The 19,423-nt window shown below is 34.4% G+C and overlaps 1 protein-coding gene across 5 annotated transcripts in view; it reads right to left on the bottom strand.

Annotated features, from left to right (window-relative positions):
* The window catches only part of CEP126 (centrosomal protein 126), a 45,591-nt gene that overhangs the window by 5,227 nt on the left and 20,941 nt on the right, over positions 1–19,423 (bottom strand). For 4 of the 5 annotated variants that reach the window (XM_067289801.1, XM_067289806.1, XM_067289805.1 and 1 more), the window contains 6 exons: positions 16,040–16,238; positions 4,846–6,970; positions 2,639–2,653; positions 1,982–2,106; positions 1,606–1,693; positions 894–1,103 (listed from right to left, as the gene is read on the bottom strand). In XM_067289801.1, the coding sequence (XP_067145902.1) occupies positions 894–1,103; positions 1,606–1,693; positions 1,982–2,106; positions 2,639–2,653; positions 4,846–6,970; positions 16,040–16,238 (2,762 nt within the window). The remainder of the gene's footprint in view (positions 1–893; positions 1,104–1,605; positions 1,694–1,981; positions 2,107–2,638; positions 2,654–4,845; positions 6,971–16,039; positions 16,239–19,423) is intronic. The other variant, XM_013956035.2, reaches the window with a different exon arrangement.

The following is a 19,423-nucleotide window of genomic DNA, read 5'->3' as shown; positions in this document are numbered from 1 at the left end:
AGAGCATTAAAATAGTATCTATCGGTGGTTCATTGTCACACTGCAAGTAGAATCTTCCTGCACTCTGCCTGTGTCTGGCATCATTCAGTATTTACATTAATAATGTGGATGACAGAATAGAAGATAAGTTTATTAAATCTGCAGACACTACCAAGCTTGAATGGGCTGCAAATCTGTTTGAAATTACAGTTCCGAAGCTTTTGCGACTGTACGAAAGAGGAAAGATATTGTGATGTATAAACAGGAGAATAAGACAACTGAAGTGCTGTGTCCAGTTCTGGGCATGATACCTTAAGAAAGAAATAAGTCAACTGGGGAGAGTCCAGAGAATAACAATAATACTATCAGAGGTCAATAAGACAATCAGAGGTCTAAAATTACCAATGGGGAAAAGTTGAAATAAAAGGGAAAATATTATAGCCTTCAAATGCATAATTGACAAGTGCAAAAGGATGTTCTTTAAGTCCACTGTAATGAGGACAAAAATAATTGTTATGTCAAAATTTAGGATGGATAAACATTGAAACAGATTCCTAAGTGAGGCTGGAATCTTTATCTCTGTACACTTTAAAAAACAATTTTGACAGACATCTGTCAGAAACAACAGCTACAGTTGGGCTGATCTAGTTTCTGAAGGTGTCCTCCAGGCATACTTTTCAATGATTTTTTACTGAGGCGAAGTTGTGATTATTTTTAATGAAATTCCATTGACAATAAGAAGGGTTTCATGATTTTGGTCTACTGTTGCCTACATTTACTAAAGAATAAAATGCAATGAGATGAAAAAATTTCTATCCACAGAATTCATGTTTTTAATCCAAGCTAACCAATGAGAACAAAATACAAAGTTACTTAATCACTTGATGTAGAATCCTATTTATTATCAAACTTACTTTGTAGCCTTTGATTGAGGTGATCAAGAGACTGGAAAATCTTCTGTTCTTCTATTGAAAGCGCACTCATGCCTAGACATCGAGCCTTGTTAAGAAGCAAGGGTTGTTTGGCTGGTTGCACGCTTTCCATAGCTGCCAGGATTTCATCTTCTGCACATGATGTACCCGCTAGTCTTTCTGCCATAAGAAACTGAACAGTGCTCTCTGAAACTGAAGAGATTACAGGAGTAACTTTTTGAATGAAAAGAGCTCACAACATTTAAATATACTGCTTGCTTTCATGACTATATGTCTGCAAAACACACAAAATTCACATTAAAAGAACAGAGAGGTGGCAAAGTCAAGAAGCACCATACGTAAGAAAATGGCATAATTAAGATCACTTGTGCATCTTACAATGGGGTGACACCACAGCAAATCCTAGCAGCCTTACAAATATATGATAGTAACCAAAACATGTCCATATTGCTATAATATAGTTAAATACAAAGAGAAAAGGATTGAAATTTGACTATATTTCATAATACTTTTAGAAAGCCATCAATATCATGATGCACAGTGCTATATCACACACTTCTATAAAAAAAATAGGTCTACTCAACAAACTACGCTTTCTTAGAATCATTGATGCCAAAAAACACAAGAGATGTTACAGAGCAGATATATTAGGTCACTATTTTATCTATAACAAAGAACTGAAGTGTTACTATACCTTCATCAGATTCATAGGTGTTATTCATATTCTGTACTGGCTCAAATGCAGATTGAACAGGACTCAGCTGGACAGAATATACTGAATTCTATTAAAATATTATAGGAATATTTTAAATGTAATTTAAGATAACTGTAATACTTTTTGAACATTTTTATTATTTCATATTACTAAATGTAGTATTTTCAAGTGTAAAAATATGAGCATATACTAATATACTGTTTGTGTTCTAGCTGGTTTTATTATCTTCATTTGCAATGACTGAAAGCTGACTAAGCATCAAAATTCTGTGACATAAAACAAATCTTTGATATTCCTGAAACTCTTTCCATTTTGGGGATTAATAATCTTTGTTTTCATAGTATCTAATATTTACCTGTGTATAATGAGTGGGCTTCTGTCTTTTAGAGGCTACAATTTGTCTTCTTCGTTCCAATAAAGCTCTGTGTTTATTTTCACAGCTGTCAAAAACCTGTTTGTGTCTTGTAACAGGAACAATACCTTAAATCAGATGCAGACAAAAATAAGCCAAAAGTGTCTAAACACATGATAAAGATACTGGTAACAAAACTACTCATAATGGGTAAATTCTTCTGTCCAAATTTAGATGTTTACCTTGTATTTGTTTACTTGTGATCTCTCTGAGTATACTTTCTTATAGTTAAAGGAGAGAAACAGGCACTTCTAAGGCATATTTCATTTCATTTAATCTTGGTGTGGGACTATCAAGTCCGTATGATTAGTTTATATGTGGACATTTATAAGCAGGTAAGGTGAAACCCCACTTTGAATACTAGATAATCAAGATGGTTTATATAAAGTAAGATGCACCATGGTCTTAGAAAATAAGAGGGGAAATTATAGTCAGTCTTTTAGTGAATTTTAGCATTTGCAGAAGAAGAAAATAATTCATTCATCCGAGAAGCAGATTTGAAACTAGTCATCAGGCTGCCACCATCAATACTAACACGGTTCACATTTGCTTTAGCAGGTTGCTATTTAGTTGTATATGAATTATTGTAATGTGACTCACCATGCTGAATATCACCTGAAAAGGAAAGGAAAAGTGATCATGTTATATTGAATATGGAGGAGCATTTAAAAAGAAGAACCCCCTTGCTGCATTAGTAATCACACAGTGTTTTTCTGAAAAAATAAAATCTGAAGTTAATCTATTGATATGCACCAACATTTAATTTAAGTAGTATGCAAGACCTGCCTATGCCTATCTGTGCCTATGAAAAGACTTCTTTGGGAAGTTTAAGACAAAAATTTGGCAAGTAATAGTATCTTTAAGGGCATGAGATACTGAGCAGTCTACCCCTGTTTAACTCGGAGCATGTGAAGTAGTCCCACGTTTGTCACAGGCTAAATGTTAAACACATTTTTAAAGCATTTTACTGGCACCAAAGAACTTAAAATAATTTTAGTATCCAGCTACATAGAATAACACATGGCAGCCAGAAAATACATCACTGAAGCCTGGAACCCCATGAAAGGAAGATCCTCGGGTACAACAATTTTATTTATTAATCTTGTTCCAACATATTCTTCTTTTAGCATACATTTGGCCACACATTGCAATAGGTCACGTTTTTTACAGTTTCCTCACAAACCTTATTGAACCCTGTAATATTGCTACAACAGATAATTCACTCAAGAAGAACAACGCAGTATTCAGTCTTTCTTAGCAACCACTTCAGGACAAAGACTGTGATGCTGTCTGTGCATGTACAGGCAATAGAACAAATAATAGCAAGTCATTAAGAGTTATCTAGAGTATTTAACATAAGGAAGACTTACAAAACGCAACATACCTAAGCAGATACTGAAAAAGAGCCACTCAAATTATAAGATGAGGTTAATCAGCTCTTCCTCTAGAAGACTACCTAACACTGGAAATGTAGCTTTTCAAGTTGCAGCGAAGACAGTATGCGCAGTGTGCACATGCCCAAGTTTGGACCACTAAACTTCCTGTTTAACTGATTTGATGTCCAAATGAGGACATAAACAGGCAAGTATCTCTGCTGGAGGCACCAGGCATGGTAGCACAAGGCTTCTCCTTAATTTATTTCTATGTAAAATCAAATAAGTTAGCTTAAATAACACACAGCTTAAGTTCGTCTTTTTTATTTTGAACTGGAATGGACGAGCAGATTGAATTTCATATTTCTTCCACCTCCTTTAGGCCAAGAATATTCAAATACCTCTGTTTGTTTTAAACAGAACTGTTCCAAAATACCCGATAGTTAGGGCTATGTATCTACTGTAGCTAAAACTAGAAACCCACTTTTTAAGTTATGGAAATGATTCATCTTGCTAGAAAGTATCTTTAAGTTGCATGACTGATCCTCAGGATGATCACAGTATGTTCAGAAGTATGGGATGCTGCTCATACATGAAGCAGGGTTTGCAGTTTCAGGAGCTCTGCCTCCAGCTGCAGCCTCCAGTAGGAAGCAAACCAGCAGACAACTCTTGTAGTATAAATTACAAGCAAAAGGATGCCATCACTGCCTGAAGGCAAAGATGTAGCTAGGCAGCAGAGGAGAAATAAGGCAGATCAAAAAGTTTGAAACATAGTTTGAAATGTAAAAAAACAGGAGGAGATTAAGGTTTATTCTGAGCTTTCTGAGGGATCTCTTCTTTATCTTGCCAACAACTCTGCACCATAAGTTCCCAAGATCATTTTTAACAAAATGCAGTATTGGTCCTAAATTTCTTTAAATTATTTAAAAATCAGACACATTCTACAGTAAAGCAACATTTGTCTTGTAGGGACTTCTTTCATTATTAATTTAAATCTACAATTTTTTTGATCATTAACTGTATTAATGAGACTAAATCCTAACAATTTTAGACATTTACAGTGTCAGAATTTTAAAAACAGATTCGATCTACATTTCTTCCACTCGCAGGTGGCAGTGATTGTCAGACAGCAAGCTACAACTCCCAGTCACCTTGTAAAACTTGCTCATATAAACTTATTCTCTTCCTCTTATATCATTATTGAACCACCTGCCACATCTGCTCATTATTTAAGAACATAATCTCAGGGAAAATACCTCAAAAATGGGAATCTATGTTTGACAGGCCTCTGGGACCAATAGAATATAAATGATAATGACAAATTAAATGTTGTTCATACTGGCTGCATTGTGATGAACAGATAGCTAAATGTTTTAACTGAAAACAATTCTGAACATCCCCCCACCCCAAACCCAGAAACATAACAATTCTTACCAGTAGCACACACTTTCTGAGCTATGGCATTATGCACCCCTTGCCATGAGGTACTTGTTTTTTCATCCGTTGGGATATGACCTAGATGTAATCCATTTTCTGCATTAACCAGTCTTCTTTTAGTGCAGGTTACTACTGAACAGTCTTGACAGGCACTTGCCTGAACACTATTTACAGAACAAATATTTTCTGTCAAAGGTTTGTATCTGGACTGGCTACAGCAAGGTGTAGGTAACATCACAGTGGCCAAGGCAGAAGTATGAGTAAAACTCTTACTATTTTCTGTAATGTTTCTATTTAAAACCTGATCTTCTAACAAAGCATGACTTTCATTTAAATAGTTGTTGTTGGTATTGGTAGTTTGAAGATTTGAAGAATGCAGTGGTTGACACCCAGGGCTGGCTACATTTTCGCCAGTTCTGTTTCCTGGCATAGGTGTAGATGGTGGGTGAGGTGCTAAAATTTTCTTTTGAGCTTTTAGAATTTTGTTGGCTTCAGTAGCAGACTGGGGACGGATTATAGTGCCTATTCTACTCTTAGGCATAAAACTTGACTGGGCTCTTGGTCGTCTAGTTATTTTTGCCTTATTTTTGTGTTGATTACCTTCATGAATTTTAGAATTGCTAATACTTACTGGGGAGTTAATTTCTTCACCTTTTGATACCATCCAAGCTTGTTTAGCAAAACAGGATCCAGTAGACATGAAAGCATTCAGAGATATACATGCTTTGTCTGATTCTCCAGCACTAACACTTGTTTTTGGTATCTGAGAATATTCCTGATGATTTTTTGTGCGCACGGAATTTGAAGTGTGAGCAGCAATACTTAAATTAGTCTTAGGAGCATTACTTGTAGTTTGAACACATTGCAACTGTGCAGAAAATATTTCACTGGTGTTCTCTTCATTACATTTTTCTTTATTTTCTATTATTACCTGGTGAGTTTGATCAAACCATCTTAGGTTTCTTTTGTTTTTTTCATTTTCTGCGTTCTTCTTTTTTATTTTTGCCAGGTCCAAACTGTCCCTTACAGAAGACACAGGTTGAGTTCCCAAACGGATCCTGCGGTTCATATCTAAGGCTTTGAAATGACTATGTTCATATTTAGATTCTTTCTTTAAGATACTTTTGAATAACTCTGCTTCTTTTCTCTCATGAATATTGTTTTTCAGGTTTTCATGCCATGCAGGAGTGTCATAATTGAACTCTGTATCAGACATTAGGGACATAGTTTCAGTCAAATTTCCCTTTTCTTCTTTATTCTTTGCTTGCTTAACGCTGCACAGAATGGAAGCATTTTGTATGTCTTGAAACACAGATGGATTAATGTTATCAATAAACTTCATATTTTCTTCTTTTGTTTCTGTCATTTTGCCTAAAATATATTTTAAAAAAACTGTACTGATGTTTTCGTCCTTTTGTGAAATATTAGCTGAGCAAGAAGTGCTGGGAACGTCAGTAGAACACCTCTGATTAGGAAATAAGATTACAGATGTTGCAATAGGTTGATAGGAGGTTTGTACAGCTACGTTTCTTCTCTGTGGGGTCATTTCAGAACTCTGATCTTGTATCAAATCCTGAACTTTTTCCCCTGAAATGGCCCAGGCTTTGCTAGGTTTGAATACAGGATTACCAGTGGATAATGTGCTTCCCATTTCAGATGATAGATTGTTTTTTTCTTCTTTTATATTTTTCAGAAAAGTAAATGGATTATTTATAGGGCTTTCTTGCTTATGAGAGGTAGAGACCTCCGTAGGTTTTTGTTCAGACCTGCAAGAAACAGGTGATCCCTCTTCTGAATTGTTTATATGTTCAGCAGGAGTTAGAACACTACATTTAGCTGAAGGGTCATGAATAGGTAAGTTGTTCTGGTTGTTTTGGGAATCCACATTTCTCAGACAATTATTTAGATGCATATTTTTAGAAGAAGTATTTTCAGTTGTATAAAGTAAATCACTATTTCTAGTCTGTGATTTTTCTGGATTATACAAGGCACAGTCACACTGTGTAGTCAAAGATGATTCACTCAGTGTTGCGTAATTTCCATTTTGTTCTCCAGCTTCCAGACTGTCGAGGCTTGACAGGCTTTCAGAACTGGCTACTTTCTTGACTTCTTGATGAAAATTCTGAAATACAGACATAAAACAAGACTGTTAAATTTATCACAAATTTTTCACTGAGTAGTTTTTCATTAATGAGAGCTTAGGCTAAAATAGAATCAATATTGCACCTTGTGTTTTTAAGGCATTGGGTCATAGCAACATGAGTGTTTTTATCAACTCAAATGATATCTGTGTACAACTGGAAAAAAAAAGTGGTCTGGGGAACAAATTCTGAGGAACGTGCTGTATTGTTCAACAAAATTATTCCTAAATCTTGTATTAATTCTACAATATCACAAAGGAACAAGATTTGGGGAGTCTGAAGAGGACTGCTGTTTCTGAGTTGCTCTGAGACACAGGATGGTTCTTGTGCTCTAACACAAAAGGGAGTTTACAAAATGAAGGAGAATCTATGAAAACACAAGTTTGATATTGGATCTGCCCCAAACTGGAATTTTTCTATAGTACTAGACTAAATATGTTTATCTGAATAAAAAGTGGCACAAGTGATTAGGATTTACACCATGTCATGGCAAACATGGAAAATCTCTCTTAGCTGTCATAATTATAATACCTCGCTCTTTTTTATTGTTCAAGAAGAAGAAAATACTGTCTGATCTATAAAGCTAGATCAAATCTAAAGGTGCACAAGAGTTCCATCCACTTCCTCAGCTTCTTTGTGCAACGTGAATACAATGATGATTACGAAGGTCAGGCACTGTCTGAAGCAATAGTGTGATGTCTTTAAGTGTGTACCTATTATGCAGACATTTTCATTACTAATACTGCACCACCCAAACACTGAAATGTTTGACATGGTTGAAAAATACATACTTTTTAAAATGCAAGATTTGAAAATACAGATAAAACATCAGGGAAAACTTGCTTTCTCTCTCTCTCCCTCTCTGCTGTTAAGTTCACTTCCACATGACAGAGCGGCTAAGTGATTTTAGAATGAATGTTGGAGAATATTCTGGTGAAAAAAATAAGAGAAGCTACATTGGGTATATAAAGCAACTGTGATTTTTTTTTTTTTTTGACTAGTCACTTTAAATGGGTAAAGTTTCATGTAGCAAGATCTGTTAAGCCAGGTAAGTGATTATATATCCTTTGGCAATTACAACAATAGAATTAAATTTTTGAAAACTTACTAAAGAAGGCACAAAATTAATAAGAGCATGTTTTCATAGTAAAATTCATTCTAACAACATTGTTATACCATAATATTGCATAGTTTATAGCTGTACAAATATTTAAAATTGCAGAATAAAATGCTTACTGAGTCCTGAAAGACTTTTTATGATTAAATTAAATCTTATCTTGCACTAAATGTTCAGATATTGGTACAGACTTCTATTATAGTTATGATCTGAGATAAAGAAACCAAATACAAGAACAAAGAACCAAGTGCAGGCAAAGATCCCTTTAGGGAACATTTTCAAACGAAGGCTACACAAACTGGTGTCTTTCTAATAGAAAAGAATAAATAATGCTTTGTTAGTTATTTATTAACCTTTATATTTAGCTAAATTATGTTGTTAACCTCCGCTTGAACCTGACCAAAGAAGGAAAAGGAATATGCTTGGAGTTTTCTACATCAGGCCAAATTTAAGAACCAACTCTGAAATTATCAGATGGGAAAAAACAGTAACAAGAAGTCATGAGCGTTAAGTCTTATTTCTTCTCTAAACTGGAAATTGTACTTGCTTAACTAAGTATGTGTTTCTAAAATGACTGAGTTAAATAGAGGAAACATTTTTCTAAAGACTATTACATTGATTTAAAAACTGTTCTAGAGCAGGTTAGTTTGAACTGGTAAATCTGAAGGATGCAAGGAAAGCTGCAACTTTTAAAAACAAAAGCAGTTCTACCTAGTTTTGCTTCAGGTTGAAAATAGACTTGGTCCTTCATTACATATAATTTAGCTCTTTTTATAAAATAAAACCTCATGGGGAGTAAATATTTCAGCTGATGCAACCTCCAGAAAATAAGTTAGGAACTAAGATAAAGAAAGAAGGATTATTGATTTATACCAATTATTATTAATTAATACTCTGTTTAACCCTCTAAAGAAGCTGTGAAGGTCTAGGATTACTACAGAAAAGCTTCTTTATTTCCTGGAAGCTGTGTCTACCTGCACACCTACCAACACCACTGTTTGTTCTAGGCTAACTCCTAGGTGCTGACTCTTAGGATCCCTATTCCAGATGCCAGCGTCTCCCACAGACTAACCAAGGCATTAAGCCCCAGAAGCTGAATGCATAATGGTAATTATTAAATCATTAAATATTGCAGCCTTGAGCATCACAACGTATAAGTCACTTTTTTGTGTCTAGTCTGTTAATAAGTACATTTTCTTAAAGCAGGTACCATCTACTCTGCAAATTTAAGAGATGGGGTTATAAAAAATAGAATGGGACTGCATAATTGAAAACTCTCATAAGGCAAAAACATGGAGGAAAATTAAGCATGCATATGCAATATTAATCCTGGAGCTCCTTAACTTTCAAATAATAAATAATCATTTCAATGTTATCTGTAAAATGCAATGATATAATTTAATTAGCAAATTCATAGTTATTTACCAATCTCTTGTTAGATTCAATGCCATTTTGGTTATTTCAAAAAGGAAGAAGAGAGATCAGGTAAAAAAAAAAATTATCCATTTATATTTCCTTGGAATTTGCAGATTGTAGGAGAAAGGCAAGGTAATGATGTTTTAAAAAATATTTTGTAAATAAATCTATTTCCAGACAATAATTCAGAGACAGAAATCAAAGGGGAATAATTCTCAGAGATTTCTTTCCAATTTAAGGCAGAGAAATAATCCTCTCTCTCAGCAATGGTTAAGGTCTTAATAGGGAGACTTAAAGTTCTGAAATGATCCTTTTTGGAAAATCTTTCCAATAAAGTCTGATTTATGGAGAAAGAATAATTGATGAAGGAAAGTATTTTTTCATCTTCTAGAAAACTCAGAATCTGCTTTCTTGGATTATTCTGATTCAGATTTTGATGTAAAATACACAAATAAGACAAAGGTTTTATAAAAGCATCAGGGTTTACAGATTTGAATGAACTTAAGCTGTGGCATCAAAAAATAATTTATTAATATTATTTGACCAGCACACACCTCCTAGAAGTCTCACAGCCACACAGAGTGTTAATATAATCTTTAAAAAAAATCATTAGTTCAGATGAGGGATTATCCTACCAGATCTCTCTGATTTACTAAAAAATTAGTACATATTTTTGCTTTCTAAAAAGCATGAATATTTCTTTTAACAATGTAAATACATCACAAAGGTAGCACAGTTTTTCAAATGATGCCACTCTCTCTTGTGCACTACAGAGCAGCAACAAAGGCAGAAAGTACTTGACTGATTTACATGAGAAAATCTTAAAAGTCAGTTAGAAGTACTTTTTAAATATTATATATATTTATACCTCGTTAGAAATAAGGTTATCTAGTGAGACAGTTTCATGCAATGGCCAACATTCTCTGCATGTTTCATTAATCTAATTACATATTTTGCAAAAATTTAGTGACTGTTACCTGTTTTACAAAATTCATTTTTTTAAAATCAGATATTTTTCAAGACATGCATTCCTCTTAAGAACTTTACAAAACATATGTTATAGGAACATGTACAAGATTTCTACCTGTACCTTCCCTAATATAGCCTATTGAATTTAAAAGCTGGTATTTTTTTTCTTGCTACTGTTTGACACAGCACAAGGTCTTTCAGTATCCTGACTCGCAGTTGTTCTCTGCTTATTCCTGTCCTCTGAATCCTGGGTGGCTGGTTTAATGCTCTGTCTCCCAAATGACGAGCCATACCTCCTTAGGAAGAGATGCCAATATTAGGCATGAACTGCACAGCAAAGCTCAAACTACTAAGTCCTACAGAAGTGCTGCTGGGGATTTATAAGAATTAATATAGCACAAAACTGAAAGAAGTTGCCAAGTTTCACTGTTCTCTAGCCACCAGTAGCCTAACAGGACAGAAGAGGGATACTTGAAGAAAAAAAAAAAAAAAAAAAAGTAGTTAAATTCTATTTTGCTTTCAACTTCACATAAAGAGGTTTATTTCTTTAAAAGATAACACGTAACTCTGCTGTCTTGGGAGGGGCAAAATAACTCAGGATAATGATACTTCAATCTTGATTTTCCGACTTTCCATTGAGACACTAGTATAAACTCTTTCTGACAATATCAGATGTTCATAACATAATATAGAATACTGGCAGACCAGCATGCACAAAACATTTTTTATCTTCCACTCCCTTCCTGCAAACAAACATTTTATCATTACCTTAACTGCAGTAAACTAAAGATCAAATACTGTTATTTTTTCCTCTGTTCCTCTCCTTTATCTACATTTCTGAACCTTTTACTCTGTTTCAGTACAACAAATCACTTTAAACAGCTACAAAGTATGGTAAAAATAATTTAGTGTATAGATGCATGTGTGTATATATATATATATGTAGATATGTGTGTGTGTGCATTTCTTTGTACATATATATGAATATAAAAACAAACAAACAAAAAAAGAGTCATGGCTTGTCATGTATGGTAGTTTTAATGAAAATGTATACACCTGTAAAGGAGGAACAGGTATCAATTAGATCATAGTTCTCAATTTCCTTGCTTCTGTGGTTTGTCAGATATGTTGTATGTAAAAACAATCCTAATACCCACAAGAAAAGGTTTATTAATGTATTAATCTATCTTGAAACAAGTTCCTTTGTACTGAAAATGCTGTTTCAGCTTCAATCCTACATTATCATCTGTTAAAGTAGGGCTCTGAATTGAGGCAAGATGCTCTTCAAATAATTGAACATCCAGACTGTCAAATACTGATATGAAGCTTATTAATGTCATTTTCTACAGCACAGGCTTAGAATAAACTCTGATTTCACTTAAATAAGACTACTCTGAAGAATACATGATACAAAATAAGTTAGTCTGGAGATACATTTCAATGTGAATTAGTAACCTTTACAGCAAATGTGAAGTTGCTTCAACATAGTTTGGATTAGCGAAATAATCTGGAAGACATTGGTATGTTGTATTACTGGTTGAAAGCCAATAAAAACTGGAGCCCATAATCTTTCTAAAAGGATAACGAGCAGGAAAATCACTTGAGTTTGTCATATGAGTCAAGTGATCAACACAGGATATACTAATATTCACAGCTAAAAGTCAAAGCTGACCAGCACTTTTTGATTTAAGTTGACCACAGAAACCTACTTCAGGTCTTTGAATAGTACTCTTCAAAATCAAATTTGACTTCAGTTAAAATCCCATTCTGAATTAACCTCCCTTAACCCTCCATTTAAGAATCTGTTTTTCCCACTAACCAGCCCTGAACATTCTACAATTTCTTGAGACTTGGGGAAAGACTCGGTACCTGGGGCAATCATGTTTTCATGTTGGTCTTGTCTACATCTCTGAAGGGTTAGAACGATACAATATACATTGCAGAAATAACAGCTGTTTAACTCATTCCAATAATAATACAAATACACTTGAAAATGAATTCAGTTTTTCTATCACTTACCTAAAATGGTTCAATTTCATAGACACAGTCCAACCTCAAAAGTACAGTAACACAAACAGCTAAGGGTCATATACAACTACTCATTCATGCAACAATGCTATGCCTATACCTATGTTTGCAGCATCTGCCACTTTTTTAAGTGTAGTTTATAATTTAAAAAATATAGGTATTCCTTATTATTTCCCAGCAACTTATTCCAAATACATAACATATATAAATACACACCCAGTATGATAACCATATAATAATAACCATAAAAATATAATAGGATACAAAATTTTATTGTATTAGAGATAATATAAAAATAACCCTCTGGCCTCATAGTTTGGGTTGCAATTTCTGAGAAATGATACTTGTGTTCCAGCCCTCCTTTATAAATACTGAAGTATTTTATGCCAAGTGGAACAGCATCCATGGAAAGACCATTACTGAGTACATCAATGGCTGCACAATATGCTTGAGAAAAGGAAAGCCAAGTTTAAATTCCTGCTTCAACTCAATCAGAGAAGGGATTTCAAATCAGATTTCATAGATTCCATTTGAAAGCCCTAATTACAGTTTTATAAAGGAAGGAAAAGAAGAATATGATCTCCGTGTTGTAAACTATACCTATTTTCTCTTGTAAAATACTTGGAAGGAAGAGCTAATTTGTTTAAAAAGCCAAAAGATAGAGATAAAATGTCAAGTCAATCAAACAATCTAATTCAACCATCATTTATTTTGCTGAAAGAGCATAAAGCATTGGACTGACCAAAAAAATTTTTATGTGCCCACCAAATTAAAGAGGTGATGAAAAGAAAAAGACAATGTAAGAATAATATTATTCCTTTATGCAGTTGAGTCATTTTAATAGAAATTTTCTAAATTATTCAGTGCAATGCAGCTGCCAGAAATGGAGAATTTCAACCCAAATAGTTAACATTTGAAAAAATGATAAGCAATTGAAAGTAAAGTCATTTGGAGAAAAGCATTTCAGCTACAGACAGTGCTATCAGCTCCACCTTAAAGATTTTATTTATGCCTACATAAAATTAGAAAAGGACTGTGTATCAAAACCTTTGCTTCTGAATGAAGTTAACAATACTAAGATCTTCAAAATGGAGCATATTTATGGACATATAACAAATGATGATTTGATGCACCACTGAATTTGGTTTGATGGCTCAAACCTAACTGTTGCACAAAATAAAAATCTATCAATGTAAATATTTTAAGCACAAGAATTTTGGAAAATGGTAGAAGGGTCACTAAAAGCCTTGACTTACTGCTGAAACTATACAAATCTTTAGGGATGGAAAGCAGGGAACACAGCAAATCTAGTGGTAAGGGTTTACATAGAACTTTATTGCCCTGTAGGAAAGAAAAGAATTTTAGGAATCTTTATAATCCTGTTGGGCCTGTAAAAACAGAAGCAAAGAAAGGTCAGTCAAAGGATCTCAATGGATGGTTAGACTGCAAAGCATACGCACAGAGATATATTTTGATGTTAGTTTCAGAAAGACAAGCACTGTTGAAATAACTTTGAACAACAGACAGTTACAAGACTATTGAAGCCCATTCATGTCAGTAACATTAGTAAGTGTGTTACACTGTTTTACATCACTAAAAGTCACAAAGCATATACACACCAGCACAATCCAAGTGTTAAACCTTGAAACTCAGACCTCAGAACAATGACAACAGCTTTCCTGACAATAATTTTTCTAACTGGAGTCCAAAGCATGTAATTTGAAGAAACAAACTCCAAATGTTTCAAGTATAAATATTTATAATTTGAAACTATTTATCAGAGGGAAGAAGCTGAGCAACCCCTAGTGGTAGCAGAAAAATAAATTCTAGGAGAAAAGGGCAAAAAATTTTACAGAACCCAAAGCATTTTCAAAACTTCATTAAAACTTGTAAACACAAATTCCCGTATTATACACAGTGTCCATAAATGATTATTTATAACACTTAGAGGAAAAGGTCATACACAATTCAAGGTAGTTTTTTTCCATAGAATTCAATTAGAATGTGATAATTTTGTTTGACAAAATACAGTACATCACAATCTTATGGTATAGTAAGATTTTTTTTTTGCACTTTTTATAATTAAAGATAATTGATACAAAGAGATTGCTTTTTTTCCTCTAATTCTAAGATGTCCTAATGCAGCTACTGCCAAGCTCAGCATCATCACTGAGGGAGGCAGTTGCAAACACTATACCAACTAAATGCACAATTTGGTATTAAAAAAAAAGTAGAACTTTCTATATTTTGTTTGAAAGTGGCTACTTATAATCCAGTTTTATAAGCATCAGCTGTCTTCTCTGAGTGGACACTCCCTCTTCCTTCTTTTAGGCTTGGAAATAAGAATGAATACAAATCACCAAACTTGCCAGAACAAACTGCACTTTCAGTCTCCTCAACCTTCATGAAATTTGCTCCAGTAGAATGAGATTTTCTCTATTACCAAGAATTCTCAAGATTCTCATGCGTACCCATTTGAACAAAGCAGGTACAAACACAGAGATAAATATGCCTGAAGATATCAATATGTATATCAAAGAACTTAAAATATGATATGTGACTGCATACAGTCCTTCAAAAGTTATCTGTGCAGATATATAAAGGGTCAAAGTTCTTGCTCTTTTGTCACTAGTGATCCCATAGCTCTATGTGTCACCAATGTAAAGGGCTGATGCTTCATTGTGCCAAGGTCATTTCAGACACCAACAGCCCCATGGGATAATACTCTAGAAATATGAGTGCAAGTCCAAAATTATGTCCTCTTGTTTGCAAAAAATATAATATTAAATACAATATTTCCAATATCAAAGACAACATTGATTAACCTAAAGTCACACACTTAAAAGTACAGTTTAAAGGTATCACCTAGGAGCTCTGTTCTTGATTTTCACCGAGTTTCTAAGGTGAATTTTGAAACTGATTTGGACCCAAAAGTTAGTTTAGGCCCAAAGTTAAGGAGTACTCCAGGGTTGTTACTGGGACACCTGTATCTATTCCAAAGATGACAAAAAAGGACACAGAATTTCATAAAACTTGAAGTCAATGCCTAAGAAATCACCACACATTACAAAAAAATTGACCTACCATAATTGTAGTGTTAGAACATTTTGTGCTGTGTTTTAGCAATCAGTGAAACTGAAACTTAAGTGTGAATTGCAAGTACCCAATTTAAGTTTGGAGCTAGCACAAGACTCCTGTGATAGACTTAATGGCCAGATACGTTAGAGCCAGGACACACAAATTTTAGGTTTACAGAAAGAAAGACAACATGACAGGTATCTTTGTGGAATTTGTGAAATTCTATGCTGAAAATGCCCCTATAATTTTAAAGATTTCTGATTTCTAATTGAAATATTTTTATAAACTTTCTCTAAATGATCTACTGGTAGGGCATAGGCAATGTGCCCTCAGATGCTGTCTAACTGGTAGAGTGTGCCTAATGGACCTTTCATTTTTATTGTGCTCAAGAAATTTTCTATTACATTTAAGAATTGTTATGAATCGCATGAAAATATCATACCTCCAAGTTGCTGAGATGCTGTTTCTCAAGGAGTTGTTGCATTTCTTTCAGATTTTTCTGGAAGAGAAGCTGGTTACAATCCATGTTTGTTCTACTGCTCTCCTGTATCATTTTATCACAGCCAACCATTGCTGAAATCTGCTTCTGATGGAAATAACCGTTTCTAGATGCTGATGAGGATGAAATGTCATCTGTGGTTCTTGATGCAAGGAAATAACTTATTACTTTGACTTATTTCTATGCATCAACTATACACTTTCAAATATGTTCCTTTTAAAAAGTATACAGCATCAATAAATGCCTGGCAATTAAATGCTAGTTAAACAATATGTAACTACAGGTGGTGCTGTTAGTACTGTCTAAAGTTAAAACTGTCCAACACTTTCCATTTTAAACCTTCTTTTCCATTACTTATAAATTGTCAGACTTTTCTGATTGGGTTGTTGGGTGACTGCCTCAAGCTGAATTATTCTGGAAAATGTCAGCCAACAGTTTGGTCATTTTCACAAATGGAACAAGGAGGAGTATTTTTTTAAACACGCAAAATGGCCTTTATCTTTCCATAAGGTTGGCTTATATAGAACATGACTATATACTGTTGCGCTCAGATATTCCCTTACTTCAGATGGCAAGAAGGTTTTGTATTATCTGAAGAGCCCAACTCTACTGACACTACAGGTCATCAGTAATGTGGGACATTAAAGAATCTGTATTTGCTATCTGAAAAAAAAAAATCTTAGGAGTATCTACTGCAGCTGTATACTGTGGTCAGGGTGAGCCAAAATCAAGACTGAGGAAACCACAGGTTTCTACAGGCTGAGAGTTAGCAAGAACCATGGGGCTGGCTGACACCCAGGAATTAAAGAAGCCAGGAAGCATGTCAAGTCAAATGACAAGGAAAATGCACAATCAGAGGCTGGGAAAACAGCGAGTCTGTAACAAGATATGGTCAAGAATAAATAGCAGACAGAGCTGGAACAAAACTGGGTAAGATCATTCGGAATAGGAACCAAGGTTTGGAAAAGAAGAGGCAAGAACTAGGTATCAAGGATGACAAAAGCAAGAAGCAAGTTGCTTTAATCAAGAAGAAAGGCAGGCAGAAAAAAAAAAAGACAACACCAGCTCATAGGCTAGTCAAGACTTAGTTTCTTGGAAGCATAACTATTACAGGTTGCTGGCTGCAAAGCTTGACTGCTTAGGTAGAATACTTTAAGAACTGACACTGATCCTGCCTTTTGGCTCCAAGCTGGTTCAAGGTCCCTAAATGCACTTAGTCAAGCATATCCAAACTGGGACTTACAGAAATCTCTCACTAGATCCATGATTTGGATTGTGATGGCTGTTCGGTAGAGCCATAACCCTTCCAATTGACTAGAAAGCCAAGCTCATGCCTCGCTGCTTTAGGATCAAGTATTCACTGTACTTCATAATGATTAGCAAAGATAGATGGAGAGTAGATAGTGGAAAGAAATTATCGATATAAACTTCTAGTGAAGTTATGTGTAAAACTGGGATACCTTTACCAAAGAGGGGAGATGCAGCCTTTATTTTACCAGACTGGTCAGATCCAAGATTTGAAATGATATTTGGTCTCAGCAAACCCTGGATGATGAGTAACTAACCAAACCTTATTGTCTATTCAGTAAGCAGATGCTTTCTAACAGTCCTGGGATGCATTGCATCTCTCTTATATAGCTGCTTAGTAGCAACAACACAGTCCTTCAAATATTGCTAAATCTGGTGAAAGTGTTTAGCTAAGTTTGTAGCAAAAGTGAATATTTATTGTATATGCAACTAAAAATGAAATTCATATTTCCAAATATTTCCCTTATTTTTCAATGGAATCTGGCCTGACAAGATGATTCACCACCCACATTTTACCATTCCTCATTTTCAGTGAAGGTGATGGTGGGGAGAGGTATCCCTTTCAGATTTGGGCAATATACAGTCAAGGAACTAATAACAAGATAAGACTATTTCATGCCACACATAGCTATCTTTCTTAAGAGCTGACACTCCTATTCAGTAAATCTGAAGTTCTGTGCAAAGTCACAAATATGGACACAGACCTTATCTTTCTCTGTTGCCTACCCAGCAGAGATGCATTATTAGGAAACATGTTCCTAGTTCCCACAGATGTATGTTCATGTATGTCTAAAATATATTAAAAACCTCAATAACCCTTTTCCTTCATTTTTCTCCATTTCTTCAGCCTATGTTTCCACAATACTCTCTTCCGAGCCTTCACCTGCTTCATCCTCCTCCGGTATCTAAAATTATGCTTCCTGTTAAAATCAGTCCATTTTCTTTTTAGTCCATCTGTGTCATCAGGGGTGAATAGTATAACAAGGCTTTTTCTATATTTATTATAACATTTACAATTTTAAAACAATGGAAAATGGAAACTTTTATCCCATCAAGATTATTATTTTTGATTTTATATAATTTATTTGATTTAGATAAGATTTTATATAATCCTCCAAAAACATTGGCCTATTTTATTTATAATTTTATATAATTTATAATTTTATACAATTTATATAAAGCTTGTATAAGATATTATATAATCTTCCAAAAACGTTGGCCTAATTGTACTGACCCAGGCAGAGATATATGTTTGGCAGAGTCTAAAAAGGAACCTCTCATTTTTGAAGAGATGGTTGATATCAAAAAGGAAGAAAAACTTCTCATTTATTTATAGTACTCGGAGAACTGGATTTTGTATTCTTTTGAATGGCAGATATCCTCCCTGTCCAACAAACTTTCCATACCTATCCTCTTTTAAAGACTTCGTTACTGTAGACCGGACTGCTATACACCTGCCGCCCCCCCCCCCACACCCCCCAAAATCTGTTTTTTTGTAAAATGACCCAGTATCTATTTGAATGTTTAGATCATTTCATTTGTAAAAGTTTTTACATTCTAACTTTTTTTCAAAGAACATTTGATATGTCATAATTAAGCTTCTATCCCAAGACTGAGCCTAATCAAATCCAACCGTTTTTAACACAATCAGGGAAATGTACAGAGAACAGCACAGCATTTACACACCTAATGTGCACACATCCCACTGTCAGCCAACGATTTGATCAAAATCTTTGTTTCAACATTTAATAATTAAAACTTACCACAAGCAAAGTAACTTTACTATATGTAGAAAATACAACCTCTCACTCCTTAGGTATTCCAGCATTTCTAGCCTCCCTTCACAAACAGGTACTATTGCTCCATTGAATAATTTAATTTTTTACAACTACTAAAATAGACATTAACAATTCTAGAATCACATAAAATTCACCCATATCCAGCTGGGTTTGCAGCCATATTTGTCTTCAACGTTTAATACAGTATCCATTTCTTCCTTTAGAATGGGACTGTCAATGA

Source organism: Apteryx mantelli, chromosome 1 (genome assembly GCF_036417845.1).
Source record: "Apteryx mantelli isolate bAptMan1 chromosome 1, bAptMan1.hap1, whole genome shotgun sequence".
NCBI classification, from domain to species: Eukaryota; Metazoa; Chordata; class Aves; order Apterygiformes; family Apterygidae; genus Apteryx; species Apteryx mantelli.
Note: the sequence above shows the minus strand (reverse complement) of the source record. Positions and strands in the feature narration are given on the sequence as shown.